The following is a 22,828-nucleotide window of genomic DNA, read 5'->3' as shown; positions in this document are numbered from 1 at the left end:
ACTGATGGAGGACCCCTGGAGCCATCACTCTGCAACCTTCCAGCCAGGGCCTCCCAGGTCATGGTGGCCCCTCCGTCACCCTACCCCCACCCCAGCCCTGCTGGCCCCAGTGCGTCTAGGAGACAGAAGTGGGAAGGACCCTCCCAGGGCCCTGAACCAGAGGTGGGGGCTGCAGCCTCTTGACAGCCCCCTTCCCACTGAGTGGGCTCTGGCCTGACTCCCCCACCATGAAACGTAGGGGGAGCAGTCAGCTCAGATCTTGGAGCATGTCAGCAGGGCCCTCTGGCAGACGGGATTCCCTGGCCAAGGCCACCCCACTGAGGGCCTCCAGAAACCCTGCAGGTGATAGAGGAGCCTGCCTGGCCAGTTCTCCCTGTCCACCCCTGCCCTCACCATCCCTCAGGTCCCTTCCTGGTGCCACCCACCCATGCCTGGGGGGTACAGGTCACCTCCTCTGTAGGGGCCCCCGGGTCTGGCACTGCTGGTGACACCTACCCCTCCCTAGGAGCCCAGAGATAGGGTCATTGCATCCAGGTCACTGCATCCAGGCCTGGCAGGAAGGGTCAGGTTGAGCTTAAGGAACTTGAATAGGTGGAGCTGCCGAGGAGTGTGGACAAGGGGCCCCCCCAACGCCCCATCCCCACTCCCCTGTCTCCCTCCCTTCTCCCCGGCCCGCAACAAAACACAAAGAACATCAAAATCAGGCAACTGAGACAGCAGCGGTCATAACAGGCTGCGTTTAGTGGTTTTTTTTTTTATGTACAAGAAAAATGATTTTTTTGTCTAGTTTTTCATCATCTTTTGTCTTTTTGTTTTTTTATTATTATTACTTTTAAAGCTTCTCCCTCCCCACCCCCAAAAAGTGCATTTTTATCAATTGATTTTTTTTTTTAATCTCCCACACTTTATAAAGACTCTCAAATACAGTCTCTGGAATGTCTGCTCTGTGCTCTGTGCCCCCCGTGGGAGCCACCCCGCCCTGCTCCACCAGGCCTGGCCCCCCAAAGTCCAAGGCACCTCATGTCTGTGGGCCCGGGTGGGGCAGAGGGGACCCGTGGCCACAGCCTTCAGGCAGCTCCAGCTGCGGAATGGGGGTCTCCCCAGGCCCCTCCCTCTCCAGCCCTGCCCCCACCCCCCTGTAAATCTATATAATTAGTGCGAGCTAGTCTTACTCTGAGGTTATCACTCCTGGGGTGCCCCAGGCCCTGACCCGTCCTGCACCAGCCAACATCCCCCTACTCCCGCTCCAGGAAGGCTGCTTCCTCAGCTTAAATAACTTTTTAAAATAAAACTGCAAATATAAATATCTTTCTTTCTCAAAAAATAGGATTTTTGCTTTTTTTGTGTGGATTTTTATTTTTTTTCTCCTGCTCTTCCTTTCAGTCTCTCCGTTTCTCACCTCCTACAATCCTGGCTTCCTGAACTGCCTTGGTCCTGGAGGGGCCCCTGCCTCTGTCCCACCACATGGGATGAGATGGATCTCAGTAGTGCAAAGACTCCCCCAGAAGACCCTCTAAGGGGCTGGGGGCTCCTCCCCCAACCCAAGACCCCACTCCCTTAGAAGAAAGGAAAGGGACAGCCAGGTACAAACAGGGTGACAAGACAGGAGGGCCATGAGGGGTCTCCTGGGTGAGCCAGTCATGGTGGCGGCGGGGGCAGACTTTGGTATGGCCCCGGGGGAGCCTGCCTGGGTACAGGCCCAGACCCACACCCTTGCCAGGCTGGGCCTGGTCCGGCACTTTACATTCACTGGTTTTTAAGGTTTTTTTTTTTATTTTTTATTTTTTTCTCTTAATCTCAAAAGGCAGGGTGGGGATCAAGGTGAGGGGCTAGCCAGGGAGCAGCAGCAAGTATGCTAATTCTCTTTCTCTCTCTGGTCCTGCAGGCTCGAGACTGCTCCAGGTGAGGGTTCTGGCTCCCACCATCCTGCCAGGCCCACTGCTGCCCCCAGCCCCGGGGTGCCCCCAGAGCCCCCGCCTGGAGCTCCCCCTGTGCCCGGACCTCACTCACACACACACGCACACACACACATCCACTCAGCTTCACCAAGATGATGGAAATAACAATTTCGCTGTTTTTCTTTTTTTCTTTTTTTTTTTTTTGTACCAGGCAGTTTAAAAAAAAAAAACACCCCAAAAAAAGAAACCACAAAAAAAAAAACAACCAAACAAAAAAACTTTTTGCTGTGTCCTTTCTGAACAGTCAGCACGTTCCCCCTCAAATAGTTTTTTGTTTGTTTGTTTCCTGAAACGCGAGAATTCAGCAGTTATCTTTGGCAACACTTTATCACGACCTTAATTTAAAGAATAAAAATAAAATTGATCCACGTCTATATACAGTATGTGATTGCGCGGAGTTGGGGGTGGGGGGCTGAGCTGGGAGGGTTGGGGGGTGGTCCCGGCTTTGGGCCCATGCAGATGCTGTGGCCCCCCGAGACAGGCTAGCGGGCGGGCGGCAAGAGGGGGGTTAAGGCGGAGTGGGTGGGCAGGGCTGGCGGAAGCTGAGCGCAGAGCTAGGGGCAAGGATTTAGTGCAATTCCCAAGGAGGTTTGTGTTAAAGTGTGCTCGGCGGGGGGTTCAGCCCTTGGCCCCCCTCCCCACCCCGTAGTCCTAGAGGCCTGGATTCCCCTAAGTCAGGTCACCCCCCTGGCCAGGACGACAGTTGTGATTTTTCAGTTGGTTTTATTGCAAGGGGGTGTGTAGGAGAGGGCTGAGCCCCTCAGGGAACCTCTCTGGGAGCTGGGGTGGGGTGGGGTGGGGTGGGGGTCCCTGGCCTGGGCACTCGAGCTCGCCTCAGGACACTGGGGTGTGGACGGGGCCACCCGGCCCTGGGCTCCCCTGCCACCCCCCTCAGGAGGGGGTGTCCTGAGACATTTGGGGGGCTGATGGGCTCGGGGGGTAGGGGGGGCAGGAGGAAACAAAAACTATCCTGTAGAAACAATAATGAAAGTTGCCTTCTTTAAAAGCTTCCCTTTAAAAACAAGAACAAGATGGGGTTTGTCACAGAACAGAGGGGTGCGGGGTGATGGGCCAGTGGCTGGAAGTGGGGGGGGCAGGGATGCCCCTGCACCTCGGGCTTTGACTAGGAAGGGTCTCAGCTCAGCAGAGTGTCTATTTACAGGGTCCCACGCTAGGGCTGCATATGCGACAGGGAGTTAGGGGTTGGGGGAAGGGTGCCCTGGCCTCTGGCAACAGGGTCTCCCCAGCCTTGGCCCCAGTCCGTGGCCTGTGGCTCGGTCAACACCGGGCCTTTGGGGGGGTGGGGGCCAGAGGCTGGGGGGAGGCAGGTGCCAGCCCCCAATTACAGTCAGTGCCTTTGAGTAAAAAGAGGGGTGCAGGGGGAATCTAAGGCCCTGGAGGTGGGGCCCCCTGCTGCCCACCTCGACGGGGATTGTGGATCCAAGATGGCAGCTCCCCGGTGGCCACAGGAAGGGCGGCCATGTTGGAGGTTGGGGGACAGCAAGGGTGGGGGTGTGTAGGTGTGTGGGGGACAAGGGCAGGGAGACAGGAATGCTCTGGCTGGTTGGAAGGCCAGCCCTCTCTCGGGCCCATCCCTGAGCTGGGGAGTCGGTAAGGAGGGTCCCCGCGGACAATGGTGGCCACTGTATGGCTAGCAGTTGATGAGACATCTCAAAATCAGAACCCAAAAAGGGACAGAAGGGGGAGGGGGCAGGTTTGGTGGGGTGGGGGTGGGGGGACACGGCAGAAACACAAAAACCCCACAGTCCTGCCTGAAGGCAAGCCCCTGTGGTAAAGCACAAATGCCTTAGAAGGCTTTGCCCTCGCTCGCCCGTGACTTCCTGACCCCCTTTGCTCACCTCGGGGAACAGAAGTGGATTCTACGTCTGTGGTGGGTTTGTCTTTTTATTATTTTGTACAAAAATAAATCGACTTTTAGGAATTTGTTTGCTCTCTCTCTCGCTCGCTCTCTCTCTCGCTCGCTCGTTTTTTTTTTTTTTTGTCTTTTTGACTTTTCATAGAAGTTGGTTGCAACTTGTAAACATTTTTTTTTAAATTAAGATAAAGTGTAGTACCCGTTCTGTTACAAAGTGCCAAGACTCCTATTTGTGGTTGGTTGTCTTGTTGTTGTGTTTTTTTTTTTCTTTCGTTTTTGTAAAATCTTGTTTTTATTGCTTTTTGTGACACTGGAACTTCTGGACACCCTAGCTCCCCCATCCCTGACACTGTGAGACCCTGGGTTCCTGCTCTCGGCTCCTTCACCCCCTCGCTATTGTCCGCTCCTCTGAGGAAAAGTATATTTTATATATATATATATCTATATATAAATTTTGTCTTTAAGGAAGAAAAGGGGGGGAAAAATCTAATAAAAAGTGCTTTTAAAAACTGGGAGAGGGCTGGGGAGGGGAGTGGGTGAAGAAAAATAGTTTACAATCTCCAAGCGTCTCACGGGGTCAGGGGATGAAGGCGCGGGTGGCAGGGACGCCCTCAGTGCCGGCCCACTGGGTCCCACCAGGTTGTAAGTGCCGTGAAAGAAGGCGGCGGGGGCCCCTGGGGAGTCACCCTGGCATCCCCCTATTCCCCATCTTCTTCCCTTTCTCCACGCCTGGAAATAAAATAGATTTGTGTTGCAGTGGCCAGGATATAATGGGGGCCCACAGGCAGGAATGGGAGGCAGGGAGGCAGTCAGAGAGATGGAGGGGGAGACCCCCACTTAGGAAGTGCCCTGAGGAAGGAGGGTGGGGGTGGGCATGGGGCCATTTTAACGTCCGCTCACAGCAGACAGAAATCATTTTTTAAGGTCTTGTCTCATAGACTCTAGAAACCAGTGAGGGAAGGAAAAGAAAAGACCACCTGGGTCCCCGGCTTCCCCCGAGACCACCCTCACCCCTGCCGGGATCTGGGATCCTGATCAGGCCTCAGATGGGACCCCAGACCCCAAACCCGGTGGCAGTGGTGGTGGTGGTGGGGGTCGCCCAGGGAGTTCAGAATCCTTGTGTCCCACAAAAACCCCAAACCAAGCCCCAAAAGCCATCGATGGGGTGGGGGAGAAGCGGGGCTGGGGGCTAGGGGTGGGGTGCAGGTGGGGCAAGGGTCCCCGTGGAGGGGGAGAACGGTCATGAAGGAGAAAAATCGGAGAAAAGCACTACCCTAGATTCTGTGACGCTTCATATATATATATCTGTATATATATATATATATATATAGATATAGATATCTGTATATAGATATTTTCTTTTTTTGTGTTTTTGGGGGGTGGTGGGTGATTTGCTCTCTCTCTTTCTCGGGTTTCTGTTTTGCCTTTTTTTTTTTGGTTTTTCAAGCGAGTCCGGCCGCGAAGCTGCCGTCGGCGGTGGTGGCCCTGGAGCCCCCGTCGCCTCCCCCTGCGGCGCTCGCTACATTCAACCTGCCCAGGCCATCGGGGCTGGCCTCGTCCTCCTCCTCGTCCTCGTCCTTAAAGTGCTTCTCCTGGCCATTGCGCCGCGCGGCGGCGGCGGTGTCATCTTCCGGCGAGCCGGGCGGGGCGGGGGCGCCAGGCGGTGGGGGCACGGGGGCCCCCGAGGCTGGAGCGGGGTCGGCCCCCCCGAGCGCCCCGCCCCGCACGCGGGGCTTGCGGCCACGGCGGGAGGGCACGCCATTGCAGCCGTCCTTCTTGAGGTGTCTGTGCAGATGGTCGGAGCGCACGAACGTCTTGCAGCAGCTGTCACACTGGTAAGGCCGCAGGCCGGTGTGCACGCGCATGTGGTTCTTCAGGTCGTAGTTGTGCGCAAAGGCCGCCCCGCACTGCTGGCACAGGTACGGCTTCTCGCCCGTGTGCTTCCTCATGTGCACCTTGAGCTTGTCCTGCCTGTGGACGGGCCGAGGGTCAGCGGGGGCGCCGGAGGGCAGCCCCCTTCCCAGGATGGCAGCCCTGCCCAGCCCGCCCCACTGGCCTTGGAGCGGGAAACTTGGACCTTCATGAAAAGATGGGCTGCACCCTGGATTAGTGGGGCGGGGAGGGCACCCCAGTGGAACATGGTGAACAGGTTTAGGTCCCCATTCTGAGAACAGCACTGAGGAACCCACAGAAGTCTAAAAAGGGCCTCAGACCCTGCTGGCTGTGTGGCCTCGGGACAACAGCTGAACCTCTCTAAAACCCTTTTTCTTTTTTTGTCAACACTGCTGGATCAGCTCACTCACCAGAGATGGAAAGATGGCAAGCGCATTCTTAACCACTGGGCCATCAGGCAAGTCCTACTGAAACCCCTCACCTTTTGTTATTGGCTGCACTGCAAGATCTTAGCTACTCAACCAGGAATCAAACCTGTGCCCCTCTGCAGTAGAAGCTTGGAGTCTTAACCACTGGACCACCAGGGAAGTCCCACTGAAACCCCTTTCTTTTCCACAGAAGGAGGAAGGGAAGACGCCTCTCTCCTGCCTGGGGTTCTGCCCAGTGGCAGATGCACAGCTTCACACTGCAGGTATTTAAGCCTGCTGAGTGTGTGCATGCTTAATCGCTCAGTCGTGTCTGACTCTTTGTGATCCTATAGACTGTAGCCCGCCAGGCTCCTCTGTCCATGGGACTCTCCAGGCAAGAATACTGGGGTGGGTTGCCAGGCCCGCCTCCAGGGGATCTTCCCCACCCAAGGATCAAACCAGGGTCTCCTGCATTGCAGGTGGATTCTTCACCATGTGAGCCACCAAGGAAGCCCTGTTCCAGGTGCTGAAAATGCTCCAGAGAACAAGGCGGAATGCCGTGGGTGCTGGAGGGATTAGTGACTGAGAGGGCTAAATAGTCCTGGTTTTAGCTCTGAAAGATCTCTGCCCTGGGAAACCCATGGGTCACTGGAAATCCAGGGCAGTTGGTCATAGCAGTAACCAAGTCCCCCCAACCCCCAGTTGCTGCCAAATCCCCCCTCCTCTGCCTCACTCCACTCTGGCCATGCTGGCTTCCTGGCTATGACCCCAGCACACCAAGAACCACGAGCCTACATCAGGGCCCTCACACATGCTGCTCCCACGACAAGAGCACCATTTTTCCTCTCAGATCTTCACAGCTGAATTTTGGTCCAAATGTGACCTTCTCAGAGAGGCCCAACTAGACCCCTTCACTCTTGGTCCCTCATGCTACCATCTTGCTTCTCGTCTGTCTCCCTGTCTGAACTATGCGCCATGAGAGCAGGGTATGATTCCAGGGTCCCTCCTTGCCCCTCTCACCCCACAAACAGCAGTGTGGACCAGACTCAGCCTGGGACCTCTGGCCTACAAAACGGATCATCTCATCAGTTCTGGGGTTACCACGGGGCAAGTGTTGCTCTGTCCTGCTGAGCTCTTGGAATGTGACTGCTCCAAAGTAAGGTGTGCAAGAAGTGCAAAAGGCATCCCCGATTCTGAAGACTTCCTTTACTCAAAGTGATATGAAATATCTCATTTATAATTTTGCTTAGTAATCGTATGTTGAAATGGAACTAACAGACTATGCAAAATATGATTAAGATTACTTTCACCTATTCCTTTTACTCTTTGAAAATGTGCCTGCCAGAGAATGTAAAGTCACAGAGGTGGCTCACATGGTATTTCTATTGCACTATGCTGGTTCATACTGACGGGGGTGGATTCCAGGCAGGAATCCAGAAGGCAAGGGCAGGGATCTGGATCTCCAGAGCTCTGCCAAGCATCTGACCTGCTCCTTGCTGCAGACTCTTGTGCTTTACTGAGTCCCTCTGGGTCTCTCCCTTCTAATGTCCATCAGACTGAGAACTTCTTTAGTGCCAGGACTAATAGACTCCTACTCATCCTTCAAAACCCCACATGAAATGCCTCTTTGCCTCCAGGAAGTCTTTCCCAACCTCAAGACAAAAGCCTGCACCCATCCCCTGCCACCACCTGGCCTCTTTCAGTACCAAGTCTCTTCCTCTGGCATCACTCACAGAGCTGATGTCCCTGCTTGTTCTAACTCTTCTAGGCTCCTTGCTGTCCTGAGGATCAAATCCTGACCCTATGCAACCAGACCCTTGACTACTCTCTGGCCTGTTACCCTCACATGAGCCAACAGAATTTGGGCCATAATGAACTCATTGCTCCCTAGATTAACTGAGGCTATCACCAGGAAGATGATGGCAATTGCCAGGCGCTCCCCCTTCTGCCTGCTCAGAGCCCACTAACATGGCCTCCCAGGTGCCCTGCTCACATCCTGGGGCCACGTCATGGAGGGAACAGGAGGGACTCAGACTATTCTAGCACCACACAGAGATTTCTCCAACTGAGGCTTAGAAGCTCAGAGAGGGGAAGTGACTTGCCCTGAGTTGCACAGAGGGTTGGGGGCTGTGCCGAGGTGCAGTGGGTGGTGGAGGCAGCCTGGGTTTCATCACTTCAAGCCCCGGCCCGGGTAATTATAGCCCGGGCCGCCACAGGCCCCGCTTACTCAACTCTCTAGTGTGAGTCAGAGGGGCCCCTAGGCTCCCCGGCCTGGAGGGAGGGGTGGGAGCTGGGGCCCTGGGTAGGGGTGGGCAGAGAGGAGCCAGGTGGGCATACGGGAGGAAGACGCTCCATGCCTCAGTTTTCCTGACTGAGGGAATCAGTAAACAGAAAACAGAATCAGCCCCGAGCTGAATGTGGGGCGGCCCGGAGAACTCCAGATTAGATGAAACTGAGCCTTGGCAGGATGGGTGGTGAGGTGGGGGTGTTACCTCTCCAGACTCGGGCTTGCTAGGTCTCCTCCAAGCTGTTCCTCCCAGGCTCAGAGATCCTGAGGGCAGGACCCCAGCTATCCCAGTCCACCCTCCCTATGTCTGGAGGGAGAGGAAGGACCCCAAGACCACCAGCACCCCAATCTCACCAAAAGGGGAAGCCAAGCCACCATCCAGGTGGCATGCCTCCCAGCCAGTGCCCTTTGCCCCTGCCTGGCACTCCTGGGTCCTAGAGTCCCAGCCACATCCTCCTCTCCTGGCCTGCTGGGGAGGGGGCCCAGGTACTGGGCCAGGGGTCAGCCCCCAAATTCTATCCCCATGGGGTGGGGCTGGGAAGCTGGGACAATAGCCTCTTTCTTCAGCCTGGGTGGGCGTGGCTGGGGAACCCCAGGGCTGATGAGGGTAGGGGGTGATGCTGAGTCACCCAGCTTGGCAAGGCCCCTGCACACCAGCCAGCCCCCCGCCCCCACTGGGCTGACCCACAAAGCCCAGCCTGTCACCTCTGGACTCCTAAAACCTGGCCTCAGACACCTCCTCTCCAGGGACCAAGCCCAGTGACCCCTGTGCTCTTCTTCCTCCACTGGCTGCAGCCCATTCTGTAAGATGAACCAGCCTCAGGGCCTTTGCATTGGCGCTTCCCCCTCTGCCTTTCCCTTCCCCTTTCCCTGTGGCTCCTGCCTTCCCCTCCTTTAGGTCTCGGTCCTCGGCGAAGCCTCCCTGTGGTGGGCAGCACCCACAGCTGCCCTCTTGCCTGGTTCTCCGCTCTTTTCCTCCCTAGCTTTTTCCACCAACTCATGTTATCAATTCCGTGGTCATATCTTGCATATGCCCATCGCCCCCATGGGGATTTTGGTGTGTATCTACTTTGAGAACAGGGCCTGGCACCCAGCAGGCACGCGTACATGTTGGCTGAATGAAGCAGGTTCCCTGGGCTCATGGAAGGCTTGTAAGTTAAACACAACAACCAGAGCGCCCTGTTCCCAGTGGGGCTGTGGTGTTCTCCCAAGGCCCAGATTCTCCAGTCTGGAGAAGGACCACCACAGGGAAAAAGAAGAGCTATGCCAGGGACATCCCTGGTGGTCCAGTGGTTAAGAATCTGCCTTGCAATGCCCAGCACGTGGGTTTGGTCCCTGGTCAGGGAACTAGATTCCCACATGCCTCGGAGCTCCTGAGGCCATGAGCACCACAGCTAGAGAATCCGTGCACCGAAAGGAAAGATTTGAATGATGCAATTAATACCTGATGCAATAAGTAAATAAAATATTTTAGAAAAGAAAGAAAAGCTGCTCCTTGGGCTCTTCCTTCCAGCCTCACACATTTCGGCACCACCTGGCACACTTTAAGTTTAAGTGGTCAGCTTGTTTAGGCGCTGTGTGCCCACTCCCATCATAGGTTCTCTTGACAGGCACACGGGGGTGGGGGGTGCACCAATGGAGAAGGCACCCTTGTAGGGTGTTTTTGCACATGGAGGCAGGATGTGAACATGTGTGTGCACACATGATGGCGTAGGGGGCCATGTGCGGCCACTGGACCAGGGGCCCCCGGGAAGCACCCCAACTCCCCACCACGGAGGCGCCAACTCACCTGGTGAATCGGACCTTGCAGATGTTACACTCGTAGGGCTTCTCGCCCGTGTGGGTCCGGATGTGGCGCGGCAGCTTGCCGGCACCCTGGATGACCTTCTCGCAGATGGGGCACTTCTGGAAGGCCTTGGCCCGGATCTTCTTCTCCACCTTCTGTGACCAGGCCGGGTAGACGTCCCCGTCGTGGGCGCCGCTGAAGTACTTCAGGTAGTAGTCCACAACACCTTTGTCGTCCGCCCGTGACTCCTCATCGCTGTCCCCCGCTGTGGTCGCCCCCGCCCGGCCCACCGACGACATCATCTGCTGCAGCAGCGTGCTGGCCGCCAGCCCGTCCGCGTCAGCCCCGTCCGCATCCTCGCCCTCAGCTGCGCCCGACAGGAAACCCGGAGAGTCGCCTGGCTCCGGGGCTGCCTCCGACAGTGAGGCTGCCTCCTCCTCCCCGCCCCGGCCGTAGTGGCCGTTCTGCGTGGCGGTGGATGGTGGGACCACGGGGGTTGGGAAGAGGCCCCCTGCCGGGGCGTCCTCATCCCGCTCTGGCCACAGACCTGGGTTGCTGTCGCCCTCATCCCCATCCCCGGCCGAAGGCCGCTCAGCCGGGGGGCCGGGCCCGTAGAAATCCAAGCCATTGCAGTCGCCAGCAGCCACGGCGGCCACGGCGGCCGCCACAGCCTCCTTGGTGGCATCCAGGTCATCGTCGGATGCGCCAAAGGCAGACCATGGGAAGGAGGCAGCCGCGGTGGCGGGCAGGCTGTTCATGGGATTGGTCTGGAAGAACTCGAGGTACTCCTTGGCGCGAAGGAGGTTTCGCTGATCAATTTGATCTACGAGGTCCAGCTGCCCGGCATCGGCGCCTGCGTCGGCTGCCAGGATCTGCCGGTCGAGGAGGTCAGCGCACACGTGGCTCACAGCGGGGATCTCGAGCAGGCGGGCAGCACTGAGGATGTCGCCCACGTTGGCCGTGCTGACAGTGAGTGTGGCCGTGTAGGCGAAGTCCATGAGGGCCGTGAGCGCCTCAGCGCTGACGAAGTCGATCTCGTACACGTTCTGCTGGTCCACCACGGCGCCTGATGTGAACAACTTCTTGAAGTACTGGCTGCAGGCGGCTAGCACCGAGCGGTGCGTGGGGAACTCGCGGCCCTCTACCAGGATCACCACGTCACACAGCAGGCCCTGCGTCCGCTGCTCGTTGAGTCCGCTCAGGATGTCACTGCTGTGGTCGGGGAACGGGATCCCGATGGGGCCGTCCACGCCGCCGGCCATCTTCCGCGCCGAGACCTACAGCACCAGGAAGGAAGGGGCAGTTGTGAGAGTCGGGGGTGGAGAGTTGGGGGGTACGAATGGGGCCAAATGGCCGGGCAGCAGGACCCTCAGAGAGTAGTCCCCCGACCCCAGCCTCAGTTTCCCTGGCTCTGCATTAGGATGGTCTGTGGTCATCACTGGGGGATGACACTGGTGAAACCCAGCCGGGTGCTTCAGAGATGAACACGAGCCCCTTCCCCTCTTTAATGGATGGGCGATCCCAGCTAAGGGGCAGTTTGAAGTGGCGTGGGAGCACACAGAAGGTGCTCAATAAATGCCCAGCATGAGTTGCATCCTAGTGAATCTGAGCACAGGCTTCTGCCCACCCACTCTCTAGGAGGACGGGGCAGTGACATAAGGCACCCACTGTGTGCCATCCTGGCTGAGCACCCAGGAGTCCCATAGGCAGCGTGGTTTCCACTGCAGAGGTGAGAAAGTGAGGCTCAGGGAGTCCCAGTCTCAATTCAAACCCAGGGTGCCTGACCCAAGAGCCACTACCCAAATGGTGTGGCTGTCCAACCCTGCCTGGCCCCTCAGCCTCCCTAACCTTCCCTCCTGCTGCTTGGTCAGGCCCAGTTCTCTTGGGGGGCTCTGAGTCAGCAGGAAGGGGTGAGGCCAAGACCCAGAGACCTGGCCAGAAACATGGGGGCCAAGGGTGTGCCCTCCTGGGGTGGGGCCATGACTCTGCAGGAGGAACCCATTCCTGCCGTGTGGACCCCCAGGACGTGGCTCAGCTCTTGCAGTGAATAACTGGGGGGAATGAGGCCACCGTCAGATGCTCCTCCGTGCCTACTTGAGCTGACCCTGTCAAGGAGTAATGGGGGGCCAGGGGCCTCCTCTCCACCTCCTGCCCAGCCAGTTCCTCTCCTTTTGGCCACCCTGTCTGCACTGTTCAGACTGGACAAGACTCTGCCACTCTTAAGGCCTCAGTCTCCCCATCTGTCAAATGGGCAGAAGCCTTTGGCAGAGCAGGGCCAGAGGGGGACTCAGTCTCGCCCCTTTCCCCCCCTCCTTTTTTCCGCCTTCCCCTGGGCTGTGACTCATCCACCCACTCGGGCGCTTGTGCAACCCCCTGGCTCCTGTCCCCACCCTCCACCCTCTCCGGGGAACCCCTGGCTGCCCAGAGCCACCCAACAAAACCCACATTCCTTGGACCCAGCTGGCCTGCTTTCAGGACGGAGCCCCTGCTTGTCCCTGGGGAGAGAGCCTGAATCCAGCCGTCCACAGCCTCCCCGGGACTCCCAGCTGAGTGACCCAGCTCAGGTCTAACCCGATCCCTCCTGCTAGGTAGGCCTCTCGCGGGATGCAGGCGGCTGGCCTAGCCAGTCCCAAAGACCCAGGGCCGCCCTGGGAGCGGGGTCCAGGCCTTGAGGCCGACACAGAGGCCTTTGTGTGGTGCGCAGGCAGCCGGTACACTTCCCGGGACGCCTCTCTCCATGGCCCGCCCTCTTTCCCGCCGACCGCACCAGCTGCTCAGCTCCCCCCTCTGTTCCGCCAGTCCGTGGTGGGTGCGGCGGAGGGGGGAGGCTCAGATGTTGACTGTTGGGAGCAGGAGAATAGGGGGTGGGGGGCGCGACCCCACCCAAGGCTCGGCCACAGGAGGCCTCAGCAGAGCCCCCTGTGGCGGCTCCCACCCCCTGCCACCATCTGCCGTCTGGCCCCGGGCCCCTGGGAGCGAGTGGGCAGATGGGCCTCCGGATCAGACCGGCCTCAGCCCCTCCTCTGATCCAGGCCACCAACACGCCAAGATGGCCACCCTTGCCCTGCCTCCCAGTGTCCCTTCAGGTGCCTCCTGGGGCCTCTAGGTCGGGACCTGAATTGGTCCAGGTGACTCACCCCTGCCATGGCCACTCCACCCCCACCTCCCCACCAGGCCAGGCGCTGGCGCAGACCTACTTCAAGTGCGAAGTCACCCAGTTGGAAAGGAGTGGGCTCCGTCCTTGAACCCATCCTGGGGCGATGGATCAAGCCCTGGGCCTGGGTCTCCACCAGCTGGAAGACCCGGGCCAAGTGCACACAGCCTGCTGTGTGGGGCAGTCCTTGGGTCTGGGGGGTCCAAGTCCCTGCCTTTCCCCAGCTGGGGCCTCCTATTTCCCCAGCTAATCATCTGATATGAATTTGGGCAAACTCTGGGAAATAGTGGAGGACAGAGGAGCCTGGTGTGCTGTAGTCTCTGGGGTCGCAAAGAGTCAGACACAACTTGGCAACTGAATAACAACAAATCACATGAGACCTTCTTCTCAAGGGCAAGGCCTGGGGTGATGCAGGTTCAGCGAAGCCCCCAAGAAAGCAGCATGAGCCCCATTCACAGATGAGAACACTGAGGCCCAGAGACAGCTAGAAGCCAGGCCGAGAGCACCCAGCGAGGCTGACCCAGGTGCCCACAGAGGTGAGAGGCTGGTGGTCCCCCAACCCTCCCCTACACACTTCCCAGCAAGCCGCAGCCTCTTTTCTCAGTCTGGAAACTAAACTGGCCACCTGGCTTAACCCTCTCTCCAAGAACTCATGCCACCTGGCTGCCACGCCCCAGGCCGCTGTCCCCACAGGGGCCTCTTGGGGCCCTCCCTCTAGAAAGGGGAGGAAGTCCCTGTGAGATGGGAGAGAGGTCAGGTGGGGTCCTGGTGGCAGAAAGCACTGATGACTAAGCACCCACTGTGTGCCATGGCAGGGTCTCACCGGGAGAGCCCTGCCTTGCTCTAAGAGGCCCTACACCTCTGACACCTAGTAGGTGCTCCCGCACTGGCAGCTAACACCTAGTAGGTGCTCCCGCAATGGCGGTTTCCTCGGTAATGATGAGCCAACGAAACCTCTCTCCTCCAGGAAGCCCCACCCCCCCACGCTGGCCGTGTCCACACCCTCAACGGCCAGGGTCCCTGAGCTCAGGCCCACACCCACCCAAGGCACGGTCTTTCATCACAGCTCCACCCCCACACTTGCCTCCATGGGATTTCCGGGGCCGTTTGGTGCTGACTCGGCGGCCGGCCGAGGGGCAGGCCTCGGCAGGCTCCTCCTGGGCTGGAGGTGGGGCGCCCTCCTCCCTCTTGGGCTGCTCCCAGGCCCCTACACCCTGCCCTCCCCTGAGCAGCACACAGTAGGGGTGCAGCAAATGACAGGAGGAACCAAACACCAAAGAGCTATGCACTGGAGTAAGCCCACGCCCAGCCCTGCCCACCTGGCTGGCAGGCACACCCAGTACCAGGGGCCAGTGCCAGTCCCACCTCCGATCCAACCTAGGGTCACTTGCTGCGGCAGGCAGCTAGGACCTGGGCCAGCTTTGGGCCCTCCTCGGTGCCCTAATTTTCAAGACCTAACTGGACCCTAGGCTGTAGAGATGAGCAAAAGCTCAGAGAGGTGCTAAGACCAGGGCAAGGTCACACAGCAGAGCAGTGGCCAGGCTGGGACTCAGATGCTCTGACCTGAGGTGCCAGCACTCACCCACTGGGGATGCAGGGTGAGGCTGGGAGCGCCCAAACCTGGTCCCCAGAACATCAGGGGGCAAAGCCCAGGGTAGCGCCCCAGGAGAGGGTCAGAGGGAGGAGGCCGAGGAGTCCCCAAGGTCAGGTGCAAGGTGAGGGCTGGAGCCGGGCCTCCCCCTCCTACCCACACCCCCCAGGAAGGGGGTAGCCAGCAGCAGGTAGGTAGGTAACCATCAGCTGATGCCTTTCTGGAGGAGAGTCCAGGGAGGGGGGCAGCTTAATGGGGGTTACAGGCTCCCACACCCACCCAGGGAGAGAACAAAAAAGAACTCCTTCAGGGACCTCCGACACCTACTATGTGCCACAGCAGCCCAAGAGCACATCTTGGTCTGTCTACCTCTAAGCTGGGTGACCTTGGGCCAAGAAAAGCACCTCAGTTTCCTTGGGAGTTGTGACGGTAGCAAAGGGTTCCACTCTAGTCCACTCAGCAAGCCTACGCCTAGGACCTACTATGTGCCAGTGACAGTTCCCAAAGGCCTGATGAGGTGGTTTGCCCCCTTATGGATGGGAGTGGGGCTTTCAACTTCACTTCTGAACATTACACCAGAGGGAATCCATCTCCCTCTCCATCTACTATGTGCCAAGCAAGTGCCAGGTAGGCCCCAGGAGGAAGCTGAGCCATCATCTAGAGGGAAAAAAACGGGCCCAGAGAGGGTAGGCGGCTGGCCCAAGGTCACACAGCAAGTCTGGCACCCAGGTGCGGCTGCCAGGCCAGCGCCTGGCCGCCCCCACCCCCTCCCAGCCTGGCAGCCTGTGTTGCAAGGTTGGTCCTGACGGGTTACCCCGCCCTGACCTGGTGCCAATCCCTGCCTGGCCCGGTCCCCGGCCTGGGGTTTAATGGGACAGGAATGCAGCGTCCTGGTTGGGGGGTGGGGGGCACTAACGGCTCAGGGTGACTGTGGCTGCCAGCTGTCAGCCAGCCCCCTGCCCGCCTCTCCTCGCAGGCCTCCCTCCGGGCCAGACACCAGCAAACAGGCCCTCGGCCATTTTATGTGTCCATTTATTGCCCTAAATGGGGAGGGGCTTCCTGCCCGGGCCTTAAAGGGCCAGAGGCAGGAAGGCTGTGGGCCCACTGGGAAGTGTGTGTGTGTAGACCGGAGGGGGTGGGGATTAGGAGGTCACGGGGCTCCTATCTGACCCCCAGCTCATGGGTGGGGCCAAGGCCCACCCTGTTCCCACGCTCTGAGCGCCGTAGTGGGCCAGGAAGTGCAGCCCTGACACCAAGCCCAGGTTTCAAGAGGAAGCCCTGAGAAGACAGATCTGTTCTCAGTGGAGGTGGAAGGAGTAAGCTTCCTGTCACTGGGGGTAACCAAAGCTGGGCTTCATGGAAGCCCACCAGTGTCTACCCTGCTCTTAGCTCAGGTTGCACGTGCTTATCCAAGATGCTCAGGAAAGGCCTGGGTGACTTCTAGGAGCCTTGTCCCTCTCTTCATCCAGATCGCTCCCTCATGCCCTCCTCAGAGGCAGGTTTGTCAACTGGAGGCACCACCCTGCCCCCACCTGCAGCCTGAGCAGGTGGAGGGCTCAGCCTGGAAACGCACAGAGGGGTACATGGCCCATGGGGGCCCTAGGCTCCTGTGCTTAGGATCCAGCCCTTCCCAGCTACCAAACATCCTGACAGGAGGTGGGTCAGGGCCCTATTTTCCAGTCGAACCAGAAAGGCGTGGGTGGGGACGCTTCCACCCCGTGGCCATTCCTGGCCTGCTGGGGGACAGATGGAGGGCCTGCTTCTCTGTCCAGATTCTCCAGAGGGCGCCTTCCGTGCTCTGTTGCTTCAGAAACTGGGGCCTCAGGCCCCCCAGGGCCGGGGCTGTTCCCCCAATAGGTCTCAGTTGCCTCAGCATCAACCCTCACAGCTCTGGGAAGTGGCGCCTGTGATCACCACCCCACTTCATGGGCCAGGTCACTGAGGCAACCTGCCCAGGTCGCACGGCGGAGCAGGATTCGAACACAGGTCGTCTGTCTGGCTCCATCTCGCCTAACTAGTCCTTCCAGGGCTCCACCTACCTGCCCCCACACACACTGCCCCAGGTGCCAGCAGGGGACTAAATCCCCCCACCCTGGGGGCCTTGGGGGCTGAGGATAGCTTATTCTCACACCCCCTCAGAATTGCCTTATGACAGCACAGGAAAAAAAGGGAGAGGTCTGTCTAAGGTCACGCAGGGAGCCTGGGGCCGGGCTGGAGTCCAGCTGACACCTGTGAAATTGGGGGGCGGGGGGCTTCAGACCGGAGACGCAGGAGGGGCTCTCCAGGGCCCTGACACCACCCAGCAGTCACTAGACAAACATCCCCAGAGAATCACGGAGTATATCCTCAGGACAACGCTTTGGGGCTAAATGTAATCTCCCCATTGTAGTGATGGCCACACTGAGGCTGGCAGAGGGGAGGCAACCTTCCTAAGTGGACCTCAGATGGAGGTGAGGGAGGGCCGGGCTGAGACTGGACCACACTGGCCCCCACCCAAGGCTGTCCCTCTGGTCTCCACTGCCCAGGGCTGTGGCAGCTCAGTTTATGGTCTATCAGGTGCCTGGAGCACAAGGTGACAGGTAGGAGGGTGTCATAGTCACACACACCCCCCAACAGGATCTCTGCTGTACCCCAAGTTGACCCAGGTGCTTCCTCCACAAAGGAGGGAAGGAAAAACACAGGTGGGCCTGCAGGCAGTACATGGGGGAATTCACAGTAACCTCATTTCACAGAGAAGGATGCTCAGGCTCCGACAGACCATGGGCCCTGTCCAAAGTCACAGAGCAAGTGGGCCAGAATCTGAAACCCCAGTGGACCCCCTTCTCGGGCTAGCTCTGCTTCAGAGGGCCTGGCCCCAAGTCTTGGCTCTGTGAGGCAACCTGGCTCTTGGGAATAATGGGTTGTAAAACACACACAGTCTCCAGGGACGAAGGTGCCAAGGGGTGGGGCTGCAGCTCAGACGGGGTGGGAAGGGCCTGGGACGCTGAGGCTCCTGCTGTGTGACCTTGGACACCTTGCTTCCCCTCTCTGAGCCTCACTATCCTCTTGGGGCAGAGACTCCATTTGGCTGACAGGTGCCTACTGTCAACCTCCAGGCCCTCTGTAAGACAGGTGAGCAGGTGCCCCTTGGCTGTGACATGCAGAGAACTCCAGACACCACCTGAGCTGGGAGGCAGGACCACAAGAGTGAGACCCAGCCATGGTTGGGTGACCTTGGCCTGCTCTCTGCTTCCCCCGGGCCTCAGTCACTCCTGCCCCATTTGGCACCGTTCTGAGGCTTGTCTAAGCCCCTGTGGCCCCACACTTGTATTGGGCCTTCCTTCCTGGCCTCAGTTTCCCTCACATGGCATCAGGGACCACTTCCAGCCCAACCGACTCTGGGTCAGTCAAGGGTCCAGGGAAAAGGAAGGAAGGAAAAAAGCCCACAGGACTAGCTCTTGCCTGGAGAACTCTCCCCAGTGGATGGGGCTTGAGCGCGGCCAGGCCTCAGTCTGCCACACAAAGAAAAGGGTGTATGGGCTCCCTGCAGCCGCTTACCCGTTGCTGAGGGCCTGTGCTAAGGGTTGTGTGGCTCCCCGGCCCGGGGCCAGGGTGCTGACTGGCCACAACGCAGCCAATCAGGACTGAATAATAAATACCCCCCCAAAGTGACCCACGAATTAAAATTTCAGTGTCCCCGATGGCTCCTCTTTCCTTCATTAGGCATGCGGATCCCAGGGCTTCGCTCTTCCAGCCACCAGCTCCTGCACCCCCCCCTTCTCCCCCAGGCTCCCGTCTCCACAGCGATGGCTGGCGGTAAACAGAGCCCCGAGCCCAGCCGATAAGTGCCAGGCCTGGGTGATCTAAGGGCCCCACTGCGGGTGGCCCATGGGGGAGAATGCCCCCAGCCTGGAGCCTTGGGGGCCTGGGCAGCAGCAGAGCCCTGCCTGGACTCCCCAGTAGGAAGTGATCCACTGACCCTGGGGAGGTTCCCCCCAGTGTGGGAGCGGTGCACTCGGGGTTACGCCCTGGCCCTGTTGGGGGGGGGGCGGGGCGCTGACACGGAATCCTGGACGCCCTCTCCCACTGGGCCTGCTCCAGCCCTGCTCTGGGAGGCGGTGGGTGGGGGGTGCAAACCAAGCCCGCCACCCATGGGTGAGCCAGGTGGGCACACCCGGTGGAGGGGCACCAACACCTCTCTCACTTCCGCCGCCTGGCTAGGGGAAGAGAGGAGTTGCCTGCCTCCCCCTGCCACCCCGCCGAGTGCTGGCTACCTTCCCCAAACATTCAGCAGGCACCCACTGGGTGCCCAGGCCCGGTGGGACAGCAGTATCTTGCTGCGGGCCACTGGACTCCCCCACCACCGGCCAGCCAGCGAAGACAGTGCCTCCCAGGACCCGCAAAGGCCTGGGCCCAGGGGGGTGCACCAGCCCCAGCGCTCAGCTCAGGCCCCTGCCTGGTTCCCAGGCCCGGGGCTGGGGGAGGGGGCCAGTTCCTAGGCCACGGTGCGAGGTAGGGAGGGCGAGGGAGGGGGCCGGATCCCACCAGCTTACCCCCTCCTCTGCTCGGGCTCAGGGTTCGCACGTGGTGGTGGCGTCAAGGGGAAGGAGGGGTGTCCGGGCCAGAGGAGACGGGGTCACGCGCTTTGGGGGCGCGGGCGGGGGAGAGGGGTGCTCTCTGTCCCCTCACCCGGGGCCAGGGCCGGACGGCCGCGCGGGCAGGGCAAGGGGCCAGGCCGGTCCCCCCGCCCAAGGCTGAGTCAGGCCCGGGCGGGGGCAGGAAGCGGCCCCCTCCCCCGCCCCGGCCGCAGCGCGCAGCCCCCGCCCCGGCCCGCGGGCCCCCACCGCGCCGCCAGCGCGGGGTGCTCCTACCTCCTTCCCGGGGCAGCGGCGAGGGGGCCCGGCCCCGGCGGCGGCGGTGGCGGCGGCTGCGGCTGGGCTAGCTCCCTCCGAGGGGCCGGGAGGCGGCAGTGAGCCTGGCCCCGCGCCACCCCCCGCCGCCGGCGGCCAATCCCCACCCGGGCTGGGGGGAGGGCGATGCAAATTACCCCGGATCTGGGTCCGCCCGCCCGCCTCCCCCACGCCCGGGCCCAGCCTGCACTAGGCCGCGCATCCCCGGGCTCGCCTGCGCCTCGCGGCCGCTCGGGCCGCCGCCCTCCCCGGGGAGCGCCGGGTGGGTGACCCCCCCACCGGGGGCGGGGGGCTGAGGGAAGGGGGGCTGGGGACGGTTACACAACCAGGCGGGGAGGGGCCCCGGGGCGGGGAGGGGGCCGGCCCGCGGGCCGCGCAGCCGGAAGCCGGGGACCGCCACCGGCCCCCGGCAAGGGGAGCCCGGCTGCAGGCCCCGCCCCCGGACCGGCAGGGCCCGCCCTCCAGCCGCGCCGCGCTATCGGCCCGCGGTCATTGGCTCGCCAGCCCGCCGCTCACCGCCCCTCCTCCGCACCGCCCCTACCCGCGGACCGCGGCGGGCTGCCGGCGCAGGGCACCCTGGAACTAGTAGTCCTAGCCGCCTGCCACCTGCCAGCCACAAGCGCGGAGGAACTACGAAGCCCAGAGGCCCCAGCGGCCGCGCCCGCCCACCCGAACACCCCACCCCTTCCCCCTCCTTTGCAAAGCCCCCCTCCCTGTTTTTTCAGCCCCCTCCCCCCCATCTCCCATGGAGCTCAATCCTGGCCAACTCCAACGTATGCACGCAACACCGAATAGGCCCCCGGGGGGCAAGAGCGCCCCCAGTACCCAGCTGCAAACTTAGCACGCGACGCGCCCCCTATCTCCCCACGCCGGCTCCCCCCACCCTCAATGCAGCCCCAGTTCCCCTCCCCCTCTCCCCGCGCGCCTGGGAGCCCCCAAAAACCATGCACGGAGGCGGGGGGGCTGCCGCACAAACCCGTGCACTTCGCCCCCAATACCCTCTCCCGGGCGGCGCCCCCTCCCCGAGCTCGGGATCCAGGGCGCCTCCTGCCTCCGGGCAGCTGCCAACCACCCCCTCCTCTGAAACTTGCGGAACGTCCCCGGCTCTAGGGATCGCCCCTTCCCGAGAGGGCAGCGGTGGGCGCAGTGCCCCCGGCCCGTCCCCGCCCTGCACCCCGCGCTGGGGGCCGCGTCGGGCGCTGACTTACCTCGCGGGGCCGGGCCGGGGCCGGGGCGCGCGGGGCCGGGGCCCGGAGTTCGGACTAGGTTCCTTGGCCGCTCGCCTCTGGGGTCCGCGTCTCGCTCTCCCCTCGCTGGCTCTCCGCTCGTCGTTCCCTCGCTCCGGCGGCGGCGTCACTGCCCCTACAGTAACTGTACAGTACAGCCAAAGCCCCGTATGATGCTCGCGACTCCCTTCCTGGTTTCTCCGAGGGCAAGAGGGGTCCTCCCTTGTCTTAAAGGTGCCGCAGCCGCCGGCCCCCCCCACGCCCAGCCCGCCCCCCCCACCCCGGCCTCAGAGGCCAGAACAGGCTCGGCAGGTCCCCTCTTGCCACGTCTCTGCCCTCCCGTGGGGCTTCGCCCTCTGCGCCGGGGAGACCGGGCTGTTATTAGGTTTTGTCAAGTTGGGGGGGGGTCCAGCCCGCCCCAGGCGCGCCCCCCCTCCTCTGACCTCTCCGCCCCGCTGCGCGGCGCCGTGCCAGCCTGCCAGCTTATCTGGCCCCAGAGCTCCCCGGGGCGCGGGGGGAGCGGGCCCCCCGGGGTGGAGGGGGGGTGGGGGCCTCCAGATAAACAGGCCCCCAGCCTCTGCGCGGAGGCGGGTGCGGGGGGGCGCGGGCTTTGCCCCCGACGCCTGGGGCGTGGCAGGATGGCAGCGGGGGCGGGGAGGGCTGTGCGCACTGCGAGGACCGACGCGGGCGTGGGTCGCCGCTGCCCTGGCTGCTGGGGGTGGGTAGGGGGCGAAGGGGTGGAGACCGCGGGCCAGGCGCCCGCCCTCTCCGGGGGCCTCAGTTTGCCCAGCTGCGTAAGGGGACCGGGGGCGGGCTTTCGGCTGACGGCTCGGGTCCGCTGGGCTCCCGGGTCCCTAAATGAAACAGCCAACCTGCTCGCCCGCGATTATATAAAGGAGTCGCCTCCGCCCGCTGCGCCAAGGGGCGTAGCGGGGGAAGGGGTTGGAGAGGGGCGGGCTGGGCTGTTGTTTTCCCGGCTTTCCAAGTTCCCCCACCCAACTGCGGGCCACTGGGCGGGCCGCGGCCCCGGACCCGGACGCCTGGGTCCTGCGGTCCGCTCCCGCAAGGGTCTGCGTGGCTCCGGAGGGGCGGAGGTGGAGAGTGGGGAGGCGTTGGCTCAGCCCAACTTTTTTTTTTCCCCCTGTCCATTTCTCCCACTTCCTCCCTGGTCGTGGGAGAGGTCCGGCGGGGGGACGGGGGAGGGGGAGGAGGGGGACGAGCGGTGAGAACAGACTGACCCGGCCAGGCCGGCTGCCCGCTGCACACAGTAGGCACCCGAGGAGGGCTGGCTGGTGCGATCAGCCGCCTGGCGGGGGCTCTGCGCCTCAGTTTCCCCCTTCCTCATTCCCTCGGTCGGAGAGGGCTGGCACCTGCTCCACAGCGGTCGTTTACTGAGCGCTTCTCAGGTGGCTGACTCTGTCCGGGGTCCTGTTTACTTCCATTCCAACATCTAATGCCATGACCATGATCATTATTTCTTGTTATTATAATTTTTTACCACCATTGCCTTACAGGCAGGAAACTTCCACTGCCGTTAGTGAAACGCACATCTGTCCCTCTCTGACTTCGAAGCTTTCCACCTCTCCACCCCAACCTTCTGCACCTTACTGCTTCTCCGCTCCCAAACGGGGTGAATGGGCTTTTGTAATAATAATTTGTCTTTAAGGGGAAACCCTGGAGGTCCCCAGAAGGGAAGTGACAGCCCCAGGACTTGCAGCCTGAAACCAGCCCCTGGGTAGGTGGAAAGGGACTGAGGGAGGG

General features: G+C 61.0%; 1 protein-coding gene across 4 annotated transcripts; it reads right to left on the bottom strand.

The window, feature by feature from the left end:
- Positions 1-1,941: 1,941 nt before the first annotated feature.
- Positions 1,942-21,171, bottom strand: ZBTB7A (zinc finger and BTB domain containing 7A). 4 transcript variants are annotated; one of them, XM_052643217.1, is made up of 3 exons: positions 21,050-21,171; positions 10,211-11,484; positions 1,942-5,805 (listed from the first exon to the last, which is right to left on the bottom strand). In XM_052643217.1, the coding sequence occupies exons 2-3, from the start codon at positions 11,467-11,469 to the stop codon at positions 5,277-5,279; spliced, it is 1,788 nt and encodes a 595-aa protein (XP_052499177.1). In that variant the 5' UTR covers positions 11,470-11,484; positions 21,050-21,171; the 3' UTR covers positions 1,942-5,276. The 4 variants fall into 4 exon arrangements, with proteins under 4 accessions (XP_052499177.1, XP_052499175.1, XP_052499176.1 ...); XM_052643215.1 differs by lacking the exon at positions 21,050-21,171 and adding an exon at positions 19,803-19,883; XM_052643216.1 differs by lacking the exon at positions 21,050-21,171 and adding an exon at positions 19,485-19,619.
- Positions 21,172-22,828: the final 1,657 nt, after the last annotated feature.

The sequence above is a fragment of the Budorcas taxicolor genome, chromosome 7 (assembly GCF_023091745.1).
Source record: "Budorcas taxicolor isolate Tak-1 chromosome 7, Takin1.1, whole genome shotgun sequence".
NCBI classification, from domain to species: Eukaryota; Metazoa; Chordata; class Mammalia; order Artiodactyla; family Bovidae; genus Budorcas; species Budorcas taxicolor.
The sequence above is the reverse complement of the archived record's forward strand: the minus strand, read 5'-3'. Positions and strand labels throughout refer to the sequence as shown.